At 42.2% G+C, this 13,043-nt stretch overlaps 2 protein-coding genes across 9 annotated transcripts in view; one reads left to right on the top strand and one right to left on the bottom strand.

Annotated features, from left to right (window-relative positions):
- vat1l (vesicle amine transport 1-like) overlaps positions 1-13,043 on the bottom strand; it is a 321,886-nt gene that overhangs the window by 43,758 nt on the left and 265,085 nt on the right. The window lies entirely within an intron of this gene.
- The window catches only part of dennd5a (DENN/MADD domain containing 5A), a 36,864-nt gene that overhangs the window by 11,730 nt on the left and 12,091 nt on the right, over positions 1-13,043 (top strand). For 2 of the 8 annotated variants that reach the window (XM_085760559.1, XM_085760558.1), the window contains 11 exons: positions 639-1,323; positions 6,216-6,403; positions 6,660-6,971; positions 8,428-8,643; positions 8,751-8,985; positions 9,439-9,528; positions 10,666-10,816; positions 11,308-11,401; positions 11,610-11,714; positions 12,598-12,729; positions 12,816-12,968. In XM_085760559.1, coding sequence (XP_085616685.1) covers positions 639-1,323; positions 6,216-6,403; positions 6,660-6,971; positions 8,428-8,643; positions 8,751-8,985; positions 9,439-9,528; positions 10,666-10,816; positions 11,308-11,401; positions 11,610-11,714; positions 12,598-12,729; positions 12,816-12,968 — 2,361 coding nt within the window. The remainder of the gene's footprint in view (positions 1-638; positions 1,324-6,215; positions 6,404-6,659; positions 6,972-8,427; positions 8,644-8,750; positions 8,986-9,438; positions 9,529-10,665; positions 10,817-11,307; positions 11,402-11,609; positions 11,715-12,597; positions 12,730-12,815; positions 12,969-13,043) is intronic. The other 6 variants (XM_085760562.1, XM_085760560.1, XM_085760563.1 and 3 more) reach the window with 3 other exon arrangements.

Here is a 13,043-nt window from a genome sequence, read left to right as displayed (position 1 = left end):
CATGTCACCCTTTATCCTTTAATCATACAGCTGGGTTAGAATTGCAAATGTGTGCAAAATACCATAAATAAAGCTAGAGTTTAATGCGTTGAAATGTGTTCTAATTTTATAGACAATACTAACACATAAAATATACATATTACTAAATTGATTAAATTGGTCAGCATCATTTAAAGGGATAGTTTAACTGTGTTTGTATGTTTTTAGTAGAGACATGGTGTAACAACTTTTTGACATAGATATAGTCAAATACAGCATCCTTCACCAACAGTTGTTGTTGAACAAATTAAATGTGTCATACCACTGAGTTTTATAAAAGCTGGTAGGTGTCTTTTTGAACCTTTTTCCTCTATTTCCAGTCTTGGTGAGAAACTTATCACCTTTCTACTCCAGCTCCAGACAGAGTGTTGATGTTGTCATCGACTCCCAGAAATATTGTTAATATATTGCCCAAAATATCTTTTAATTTGGACGATAATATTGTGTTAAATTATAGTTCTGCTCCAGAATAAATTTCACTCAACACACATCTTGCCCTCATACAGCTGCTTGCTTAACAGTTTCTCTCTCCAGCAGTGAATTAGGTTCTGCTGTCGTCTTCTTCCCTCTCAATCTTCTGTCTCTCCGTCCCCTCACAGCTCTGCATGCCGAAAGGTCTGTCGTTCAGGACGCAGGTCGATTCCCGGGAGCCTCAGTTCCACTCTTTTATCATCACCAGAGAGGACGGCTCTCGGACCTACGGCTTCGCCCTCACCTTCTTCGAGGAGGTGACCAGTAAGCAGATCTGCAGCGCCATGCAGACGCTTTACCACATGCACAACGCAGAGCAGTACGACATCTTGCACACTCCCACCTCACCGCAGGGACTGGAGGACCAGCGACACCAACACCCCCCGCCTCGTCCCATGCTCCACGCTGCGCCCGCCATCTCGCGACTGCAGCGCTTCAACTCGTACGACATCAGCCGCGACACGCTGTACGTGTCAAAGTGCATCTGCCTGATAACGCCCATGGCCTTCCCGCAGGCCTGCAGGAAGGTGCTGCAGCAGCTTCACCAGGCCGTCTCCTCACCCCAGCCCCCGCCCCTCCCCCTGGAGAGCTACATCTACAACATCCTCTATGAGGTGCCACTGCCTCCCTCTGGGCGTTCCCTCAAGTTCTCAGGCGTCTACGGGCCGATTGTGTGTCAGAGGCCGAGCACATCTGAGCTGCCACTCTTTGACTTTGCCATCAGTGAAATGTTTAATCTCCTGGGTGTGGAGAACGTTCTGCAGCTGTTCACCTGCGCCCTGCTGGAGATGCAGATACTGCTCTACTCTCAGCGTAAGTACCCACTACCCAGGCTTCTACTGTTACACTCAATGCACCAGGATGCATGCATTGATTACAAATACCGATGCGTCTTACTCGCATTACAACCATTTTAAAAATAAATCCTGTCCAGTACAGATGCAGTTTGTCAATGGAAGTGGGGAAAGCAAGATACTAAAAATCATGCATTACTAAAAAGAAGTCTCTATCCAGCACAGAACAGTCACACAATCAATTCACTTCGGTTGTCCGGTCATTCCCACCCGTGCACACACTTCTATAATGCAAACATTCCTCGGGCCTCTCCACTCCTCGGCTACCTCGCATGGCAACTCCACATAGTCGAGCTTCTCTAGTAAATGCACACATCAAGTATATAAATGTCTCTGAGCCGCTCTCCTCTGGCTCTCACAGCCAGGACAGAGTCAGAATCAGTCAACAGGTTAACACTTGTGCCAATCAGAACTGTGGCTCCCACTTCCACACATCTGAGCTGAGCCCAAACCAAACCCAACCACCACCACCACCACACTTGTCTTTATCAGCTGTGTTAGAGAAAGGTGAGCTCATGTGATCCTGTAAGCAGTTAGCTATTACAAGCTGAGGCTCCTCTCCTGTTTTAGATGGATGGAAAAATGGCAAAATGTAGTTTTGCTTTACATGTTTTATTTCATTAATATCATGATTTAAATTATTCAAACATTAGTCTATTATTTAGATTTAACTATAGACATATAATGGAAAACCTTGCATGACTTTGACATTAATTTTTCATAAAGCCAGTGGTTCACTGGATCATAACCAGTTGGTATTCTGAAATTAGTTATAGTTAGTATTAAATGACCAGACTCCAAGGTGAGGTGAGGAGTCTGTCATTATTTAGAGCGTGTATCATTGAGGTATTTAAAACTTCATTCAGAGAGGGTTTAATGCACATCACATTCATAGTGTAGCACATGAAAACTGAGAGAAATTGCCATGCCAAGAAAGAAACAAGAACTAGAGAGAGAAAAACAAACTCTAGCTCCTTTCACGCCTCCAAAACAGCTGACCAAACACGGTGGCAAGTCAGTGTGAATGGCACCATGTTAAGTTTTTGGACACACACACAGACAGATGTTTTAGTCTGTAAATATCCAGATGGCTGTATGGCTGTATAGGAATAAAAACACACAACCTGAGGCTACAACATGTTTGATATGCATGGCAGAACTATTATCCTGCAGATTACATAACCTGTTGAGTGATTCCATTAAAGTGATGCAGAGTGAGTACCAGCCTGTGTAAATGTTAGTCCCCTCAACCAGTACATTCAGCTAGCTCCCGCTGCCAGGGCTCACATGTAAGAGGTTTTCTTTTTTTTTTTCATGGGAAAGTTTCTGTGTAGGTTTGTGTGCTAATCAGGCCATTTTTTATTAGCTGTGGTTTGTATGGAGTGTGATTCATCCTTTAGGAAAAGTACAGCAGGTCTCGCAATCAATTGCTTAATGTCATATAAGCTTTTTTATATAAAAAATACTAATGCTGAGTACCGGTACCTAATAATGACAATTAAATATCCAGTTAATCCATACCATCCATAGGTTTTTAGAAAAGGTTTCATTCACCGTTGTGTGTGCAAAGGCAAGCACAAGAAAAATCATTTAAGGGTGCAGTCTCTGGTGTGGTGATTGGATCCATTACAATGGCAAGAGGAGGCAAATGGTTTACCAAACGCCAGGGGCCAGGGGGAGCAGCTCTTAAGGGGGAAAGCTGTGTTGTTGCTAGGCGACCCGGAGACAGGGAGGATGGCCGTGATGCAGGATGATTATTATTGGTTGGAAGTGACATCATGGTTTTTTTTTTTTTCTTCCTCCCCCATGAGGCTCATCGCAGCAGAACATGTGAAGGATGCGTTGTAGAGCTAAGCCCTGGCAATCCTCCACCGAGAAGAAACGAGGGATTGTTAGGAAGAGACACTCAAACACACACCGAGGAGAGAGGGATGCTCTGCAAATAAGGAGACGACTGTGTGTTATGTGCTAAAAATAGATGATTTAATAGCAAAAAGGAAAAAAACTCGGCCATTATTTTGTCATTGTCGCCATTTAAAAAGACGTTTCTGCTTCTCGCTCCCCTCACAAACAGGAAGCTCAGCATCCGTCACTCATGTGTCAACCGCTGTGGCAAGCCGCAATTAAGCCATTATTTGTCATAATTTTTGCATTTACGTTCTACGTCTGTGTGTGATTTGTGCATTTGAGAGTGACAGGAGAGATCAGAACTGAAGACACTGCAATTACTCCACTCGCTTTTCAGACACAGATTGAGTTATGAAATTAAGCTTAAAAGCAGGGCCCCTGTCAGCACAGTGTCTTAACATACAGAATCAACCTTGTGTTGTCGTTTCACACAGATGATCACACGCCTACTTTTTAATTTAATTTAATTTTTTACTTTCTTTAACATCGTATTCATCCTTCTTGTTAGGTTTTTCTTTATAATGGCATAGCTGTAGCCTGTAGGGGTTTTTGGTCTTAAGGCTGTATCAGTTAACTTGATAAAGTAGCTTCACCCTCAGTTAATTAACTGTTTAATCATATATTAAGGGGGAAAAAAATCCAATCTCTGGTTCCATCTTCTTAAATGTGAGCGTTTGTTTATTTCTTTTGGAGGTTAGGAGGTTTTTGAACGCTTTCATCCTGAGCTCTCGGATTCTCTAATATTTCAAAGACCAAACACATATTTTATTAATCGAGAAAATAATCATCAGATTAATCAGTAAATAAAATAATCATAACTTGCAGTCCTGATTTTGGCTACAGACATATGCACATTTACGATCTGATTACTAATCTGCAGGAAATGCAAAGTAGATATCGGCTTTGCATCTCACTACTCTGATAGTAAAACCTAAGTGTGTTTTAACAACGAACACACATTTTGTCAAACGAGCCACTTGATTAAAAATAGTGCTGAGATGTAAGATCTCTAGCAGTTTCACTTCTGTGTGTTGGGGGTATTTTTAGCCTGATGTAGTTCTTAGTGCAGTTGCACTCAGGTTTGTGAAGTGAATCGTTTCAGGCATCACTTCAGTTCCAAGCTGCCAGCGGTTTTCAGCGTGGACGTTTTTTTTTTTCCCCAAAAAGGTTCATGGTATGTGTGCTGTGTGTTTGCGCAGCAGCATGAGCACGTGATGTGACCCTGTGAGTTGAAGTTAAAGTAGTTTCTCGTCATGGTGACCTAGTTTGAGAGCAGACGGGTGATGTTAGTATTCTTGTCCCCGTCCTGGGAGAGGAAGCTGCTGATAGTGGGGGAGCGAGGGAGGAGGGGAGGAGGGGAGGAGGAGGAGGAGGAGGCCCTGGCTGGGGTGAGAGTCTCTTCTCATGGAGCAGCACATGACCAAATGAAGGAATGGTATTTATTTTGGCACCATAACAGGAGAAGCAGAGCCGCCGCCGCCGCTGCTGCTGGTGAATGTGCAGTAGGTGTCAACAGGATAGAGCAGGAACGCAGAGGAGACGAGGAGGAGGACTGGGCGCATATTTGCATGTTTACCAGCTGACTCGAGTGTGAAACCCTGAACACGAGGGAGTGTTGCCGTGTGAAGTCATGGCAGAGGAATTTAACGTTATAGCCGCAGCAGGACCAGCTGACAGACGCTGTGCTCACAGTTCACGAGTCTGGATGGATCCTGCAGCGGACGCAGGCAGGCCACAGAGATCCTCCTGCTCTGCAGAGGACGTCCTCTTAGAATGACACGATGGAGCCAAACAGATGTTAAACAGCTGGATAAAAATGGAAAGATATCACAAGTTCATGTTATAGATGTGACATTTACTGTGGTATTTCTGCAATGTCATACTGATGCTCCATTTAAAAAAATCTCCCTCCAGAAATTATCTACTGCTCAGTGGATATTACGGTACTTAAGGGTGTTAAGGAAACTAGAAGTGTTTTCTAAATTGAAGCATTTTTTGACCCAAGACTCGGCTGCATCTGTTGTCTCTGAAATAGAACAGGCCGCGTTATCCTGTTACAATATGTCTGGTTTACAAATGTTCACAGGATCCACTCCCTAAACTCTGAATCATGCACCAGACTGAAGAGTTAACACTGTAGTAGGATTGGGTGTTTTCTTTCTTTCTTTCTTTCTCTCCTGTCTTGCTTATCTACTGTGTTATGACAAGGTGGAGCCTGTGCTTCTAAATCCTTCTATCAGCTGTCCAAAATCATACATCAGGGAGATGAACTCAGCCGTGCTTGCTAACCAAGCTAACGTTGCTAACAGTGTGGATGAATCCCTGTGGTTTCACTGTGGTTCCTGTAAATATAAGCACTGCTGGCTAATCATGCGACTTGGGGCTGGTTTGATGGATTTCACACTCAGAAAGAGCTGATGCATGAAAAACAAAAATCCCATTGCAATAACAGACGGTCATGTTGCGCAACTTTTCTGTCACATGCTGTTGGGGCAACAGACAACATTTATCAGGCAGTGTTGGGGGGGATGACGCACGAAGAAAGAGATGTGCAACCAAAACCAATTTTTGAGTTTGTCCCAAAAATGTACTTTGATTGTTGTCTAATGTCAAGATGTTATTAAGACTGACCAAAGCAAGAAATAGCCTACACCAGCTGATCTCTTCCCTATGAGCTCTAACGTTTACCAGAAATACTAAAAGTCTCTTAGTCATGTCCAGTAAATGTTGAATTCACCAGCTGTAACGTCATTGAACAAGGCAAGCAGTGATTTTGAAACAGCTAATGAGGAACAAATGTTGAAATACTATTGATCATTCAAAGCCATTGCAGTTGTCCAGGTTTTAAATAATGAAGTCAGGAAATAAACTGTGAGATCTGCTCTGTAAATATGGCTTAAACCTTCACTTTTGTGTGTGTGTGTGTGTGTGTGTGTGAAACAGATTACCAGAGGCTGATGACGGTGGCAGAGAGCATCACGGCCTTAATGTTCCCGTACCAGTGGCAGCATGTGTACGTTCCCATCCTGCCCGCCTCACTCCTCCACTTCCTGGATGCACCTGTGCCCTATCTCATGGGCCTCCACTCTAACGGTCAGGATGACCGCACCAAGCTGGAGCTGCCACAGGAGGTACAGACGCATCATAGTGTCTTCCCAGATTTGTTTAAGTATCTAGTTGCTTGTGATGTTTTGAACGGAGGCCTATTTCACAGGGGTATTTCAAGGTTAGGTACTACTCTCAGCCTGTCATTCCAGTTTGACAGTCATCAGTTAGTTCAGTTCTTTCACTTCCTGATTTATACACAAACTATGTGCCTAGGGTATAATGCATTGTTAGACATGTTTGTTCTGATAGTTAATTATCTCGTCCCTTGTCGTCCTCCAGGCTAACTTGTGTTTTGTGGACATCGATAACCACTTCATCGAACTGCCAGAGGAGTTACCCCAGTTTCCCAACAAGCTTGAGTTCATCCAGGAGATCTCAGAGGTGCTCATGTCCTTCGGCGTGTCTCCAGAGGGACAGATTCACTCCAGCGAAAGCCAGGCCAAGTACCGGAGCTTCCGATCTGTTGATATGGTCTCAGACAAGCGCAACGGCAACCTGGCCTCGCCCCTCAACTCCTACCTGCTGAGAGAGAACGAAACTATCGCCAGACTGCAGGCTCTGGTGAAGAGGACAGGAGTCAGCCTGGAGAAGGTGAGGGATGATGGGATGTCATTAATTAGAAATGGCTGCACAAATGACAATGTAATATGTTGGTCCAATTATTATTATCAGATAAAAATGCAATATCACAATAATGCAAACAAATTGCAGAATAATAAAGCTTCACTACATCACCAAGACTAATATTTACATAGTTATGATGATTATCATTTATGGACAGAATTAATTTGGTGCAAGTGAATGAATGAACAAATAATAATAAATTGGTTGTGCACATCATGACTTTATGATTGAACAATACTTTGTATTTCAGTAACTAACACATTCAATCCAAATCCAGCCCTGCAAATCTTATCTTATGTTAATTCTTTGCAGGAACAATATTTCTACATGAAGTAGAAAAAAAATGCTGATTTACTGCATAATAACATTACAGCCATTACTGCAGTACAAGACAGTCACACATTGTTACTAATTTTATCAATACAGGAAAATACAGGTTTATATTAAATGTTTTTCTTTATTGTGTTTTAATTAGGAAATGTTATTTTATATTATTTCATTATGGATTTTGCGCACAATAATTCTCCACCAAAATAATCATGGTTATGATATTCATATAGCTCCCTGTGTAACTGCCCTCACGTTATTGTTGTGTTACGGTTCCTTCCAATAGTCGTATGTGGAGAGACTTGGAAGATGTTTTGCTCTTCATCCAAGAGACTTCATCAGTCCATCACCTCCGTTTGCCTTTAAAAAGCTTCTGGTCGATATCTCACAGCCTCAATGACAGAAACCTTTATAAACACTGACATCAACAGATGTAGTTGGCATCTTTACAGTTTCATCTCCATTTGGCTTCAGTATGCTACAGCTGTAGTAAGTAGTAGTATAATGAAATACTTACAGTACTGAAGGCTGGGCCATGGATCAATTGGCTGCTAATTAGAGAAAGTCTCTGTATGTGCAGGCTAATCAGCTTAGGCACTTGTGCCAGCAATAGTCCTCCATGAATGGATTAGCTCACTGTCTGTGTATAGTTTCCCAGTTACGAGGTCAGTCCTCACTTATAATTATTCTTATCTAAACTCACGCTGAGTTTAATCCAAGGGAACAAGTCGGTGATTAAACAGATTCTCGGTTCATGTCACTGGACTGTGACTTTGTTTTCCAGTTACGTCTGCCTACAGTGGCGGGCCTGTTGGTGCGTCTGTCCAGCTGACCCACTGACATGCTAAAAAAAGAGCTTCTGTGTCGCTTTGATTTGGGCCATGAATTCCCAGATGCCCTTGACTTCCTTTCCCATAACCTCGTTGCTTCATTAGCAGCCTGTGGTAACAGCCAGATAAGATAACATGAAAAACATACACTGCTGTGTTTCTTTTCTTCCTCACTTCTTTCTTACTCATTTTTCCTGTTTGCCCACTCTTCCTTCATGTTTTCCTCTGTGTGTGTGCGTGTGCCCATGAATGTTTGTGCACATCAGCTGGAGGTGAGAGAGGATGCCAGCACCATTAAGGACACACGGGTCCAGTGTGATGAGGAGGAGTTAAAGATGCACCAGCTCAACATCCAAGTGCGCGAGGTCTTCGCCAACCGCTTCACCCAGATGTTCGCAGACTACGAGGTGTTTGTCATCCAGCCGAGCCAAGACAAAGAGTCCTGGTTCACTAATCGAGACCAGATGCAGAACTTTGACAAGGTAAAATGCTGCAGATGGTTTGTTAACGGTAAAAGTAAAGGGTGTTGCTTTTCCAAAGCTTACAACATTGTATTTCTTATCTATTAAATTTGTGTGTGTGTGTGCAGGCCTCCTTCCTGTCTGACCAGCCAGAGCCCTACCTGCCCTTCCTGTCTCGTTTCTTGGAGACGCAGATGTTCGCCTCGTTCATCGACAGTAAGATCCTCTGCCATGATGACGAGGAGAAGGAGCACACGCTGAGGGTGTTCGACTCCCGCGTGGATAAGATCCGCATGCTGAACGTCCGCACGCCCACACTTCGCACCTCCATGTACCAGAAATGCACAAACATCGAAGAAGCAGGTAAGCACAAAAGATCAGTCTGCACATCTTTGAAAGCACTCAGGCTTCAACAACAATAAAAAAGTATGTTGGGAAATCTTTGAAAATAATTGGGTTGCTTTCAAAGCACCAAATGTTGTATGGGAATTGTTCAGCTCTCTGGACCGGTCTTTGTCCTGGAGTAAACACCTCTAATGAGGAAAACTCTGATTCGCTGAGATAAAGCTTAAGGTTTTAGTTAGAAGATGAATAGCTTCACTATAGTGTATTAATTGTAAAAGATTTGCTTCTATGATGTTGGACTATGAGCCTGTGTAAAGCCAAAGCCAATTAAAGTATGTTTGCATGTAATTAAAACCCCTTTAAACTCCTTTAATTTGAAATCCAAGTGAATGTCAAGGTGTGAACTTGTGAGCAGACTTGGAGATTTCATCTCTTTACTTAACTGACTGATCATTGCTGTCTCGTTTGCAGACAACCTGCTAAAAAAGCGATATGAGAAAGCTGATTTTGTTGTTCCCGGACCTCATGCCATTGGGCTCAACAACGACAAGACCCACCGTCGTAATATTTGCTCTTGTGTCCTTAAATATCCCTGAGTGGCAGCTCTTTGAACATGTGTGCAGTGCCTTACGATAGGTGCACTCATAGAGGATGGATGAGCCTCCATTGAACTTGACAGCTTCATAATTCTGATCGATAATGAATAAAAACAATCCCTCCCTCAAAGTCAGAAGCACTATTACAGTTTTATCTTCTCAGTAAATGTGTTTTGTTTACTTACCACTGCAGAGACAAGATTCCTCCGTGAGCCCCTCTGTGCACTGCACACATGTCAGTTTTTACTAAGCTTGGTGAACAATTAAATGCACTTAAACTCATCTCTATAATTACAGCATGTGGGTGAATTGGTGATAATGATTTTTTTCAGGGATGTAAGTCTTTGTACCTGTGAATTGCAGCTTCAGACAGACAGTCTCTACTTTTTCCTCCAACCTTTTTCACACTACACTTTACATCATCTATAAATCATCTCCCCCCTCCCTCTTCTTTTGCATCTTTTGCGTTTTGCACCTCACATGCACTGTATAATAAGGTAACCCATTTATGGTCTAAACTCATCCGTGTGTGGGTGTGTTGTAATGAGGCATCAGAAAAACACTGTCTAAAGCTGCATTCATGGATGAACTGGTTCTTTAAGAAAAACAATTCTTGGCCTTTTATTCTGTCTTTTCATTGGGTTCTGTGGGTGTTGAGAACAAAATGTTTTTTTTTCTATTTTAACTTCTCTTTCTTCTGTTGTCAATCAGTTGCTAAATGAGAAATAAGAGGTTCTTAGTCATAATTATGCCAGTTTCTCAACACAATTGGCTGCAGAGAATATGAGCATTTTTGTCAAATAATGATGAGAAAATATATATGTATATATATTTTTTTGTATTTAAAGTGTATTTATACAACATCCTTTAAATGTTGTACTTGTCAGTGCTAAATGACAAGTTGTTGGTATAGTCACTTTGACAGAACAGGCAGAAGTCGTGACCAGATGATCTCATAAACTGTAATTGCTAACAAAGACACGTTGTTGTGCCACAGACACTTACTCACCCTCGTCTGGACAATGAAAACAACAACAATGATTTGGGTAAAGGAACAAAATGAAAATGTCCCGTAACCTCACCGTTGACCTCTCCTCCACAGAGAAAGCCATTGAGATGAGAGTGACAAAGATCGATCACACTGCCCTCCACCCCCACCTGCTGGACATGAAGATCGGTCAGGGCCGCTACGAGCAGGGCTTCTTCCCCCGGCTGCAGTCTGATGTGCTTTCCACCGGGCCCACCAGCAACAAGTGAATATTTCACATTATTATCACATCAAAATTTGCCCCGTGAAATTGCCCCATACTTGAAATTTAGGTAACCTTTTAATTCTCAGGCTGCTTATTACGTGATAATGTCCAGAAATAGCCATGAAATCACAAGTAATTGCGTCATAATGTCTAGAAATAGCCTAGAAATAACGGTCAATTTCATAGTAATGTCGAGAAATAACGATTAAATAGAAATAGCCCAGAAATAACGGTCAATTGCAGTCTTGTAATCTTTTGCCTTTATGAAAACATGGCATTACTATGAAATTTACCGTTATTTCTAGGCTATTTCTTGACATTACTATGCAATTACTTGTTATTTCTTGGCTATTTCTTGACATTATCACGTAATTATCACGTAATTAGCGGCCTGTAAATTAAAGGGTTAGCGAAATGTACCTTTATACAATCTGATCTTATCAGCTGTTTGTGTGTAAAGCTGAGTGGGGTTGTGTTGCTTTGTGTTACAGATGGACCAAGAGGAGCGCACCTGCCCAGTGGAGGAGGAGGGACCGACAGAAGCAGCACGCCGAGCACCTTTATTTAGACAATGACCAGCGAGAGGTCAGGGGTCGCCTCGGGGTTTTGTTCTCTCAGCTCACATTTAAACAGATTGACACCTTGTGCTTTATTGTCTCTGTTCATTTTGCATGATGTGTTCTTTGTTAGCTTTATTTTGACTTGGCTCTCACCCTGTCTCCTCACACTTCTGGTCACTGTCTCTTTTTTGTCTTTCTCCGCCTCTCTTGCACTCATGTTCACACACTCTCAGCATGTAGAGTGTTTGTTTCCGGAGCTGCAGCTCCTGCTGTTTCTTGACTACTACTGGCTCTCACAGTCCTTCAAGCCCTGTCTAAAGTCGGTGACTGTGGACGTGGTATGTGTTGGTAGTCCACAGACAACATGACCTGTCCATCCCTCTGCTTCCTACACATCTACTACCAGCTGAGCTTTGTAGCTGATAATCTATCTGGGGTTGTGACAGGTGGAACTCATGAACATGAAATCAATAAAGAAAAGTACATTCATTTCAAATTGTTGTTTTCGTAACCTGAATAATTGTAGGCTTAGTTTGATAAACAGTAATTGATCATCCCAGTTGTTTTGCTATTTGGTCTTTTTGGTTGCATTTAAATTAGTAGTAGTAGTAAATTCTTCTTCTTTCTTTGAAATAGATGTACTTTTTTCAAAGTACATCAATTTTTATTTTAGTCATTTCAGTGATGGATGCACTTTCATTAACCTCGGAAACGCAGTTTATTATAAGAGTATGTAATGAAAGTAAGCAATGAAGCACTTAATATTTGTTCTTCTAGTATTAGTTAATGCACTTGCCAAACAAGTCATCAGTTATTCATCAGTTAGCTTTTTTTTGGTTAATATTTGAATCATTTCAATTTCATGAGTTTCACCCCTCATAGGGGGTAGTAGTTAGATAACACCAGTCTACTATAATTATCAACATGGCTTAGATTTAGTGTATAGTGTCAGAAATGTAATGATGTAAAAGGCTGTGTAGACCTACATGTATTGAATATTGAGTCTATATCGTAAAGTGTTCACCCTTTTTACTATTGAACAAACTGTGACTAAACACTTACAGTTATTCTAGTTATTCCCTCTACCTTTACCTTGGAGTGAGACCAGTCCTGTTGCTTGTAATAAATAGTGTAGAAACCTACACTAGTAACATAAGTTTCTTCTCTGGTGGTTTTTTGGTTTACCTGGTTGCTGACTGCACTCTCTCTGTCTCTTATCAGAAATACATCCAGGAAGCCAGAAACCTGGGCACAACCATCAGACAGCCCAAACTGTCCAACCTGTCGCCGTCTGTCATCGCTCAGACTAACTGGAAATTTGTTGAAGGGTTGCTGAAGGAATGCAGGAATAAGGTTAGACTATGGCTCTACTCTGTTTCAGTTGGTTATGTGTACACAATACACAAGTATGTGTGTTAATCTGCTTGTGTCCTCTGCAGACCAAGCGAATGCTGGTGGAGAAGATGGGCCGGGAGGCCGTGGAGCTGGGTCATGGAGAGGTCAGCATCACTGGTGTCGAGGAGAACACTCTGATTGCGAGCCTCTGTGATCTGCTGGAGAGGATCTGGAGCCACGGGCTGCAGGTCAAACAGGTCAGGAAAAGCAAACCTGTGCAGTCTTGATGCACCTGATCAATCCTTCTAAATCAGTTAAAGGACCCGGGGTGC

The sequence above is a fragment of the Trachurus japonicus genome, chromosome 3 (genome assembly GCF_045865225.1).
Source record: "Trachurus japonicus isolate A0001 chromosome 3, Traja_1.0".
Taxonomy (NCBI): domain Eukaryota; kingdom Metazoa; phylum Chordata; class Actinopteri; order Carangiformes; family Carangidae; genus Trachurus; species Trachurus japonicus.
This window is presented reverse-complemented; position numbering and strand designations above follow the sequence as displayed.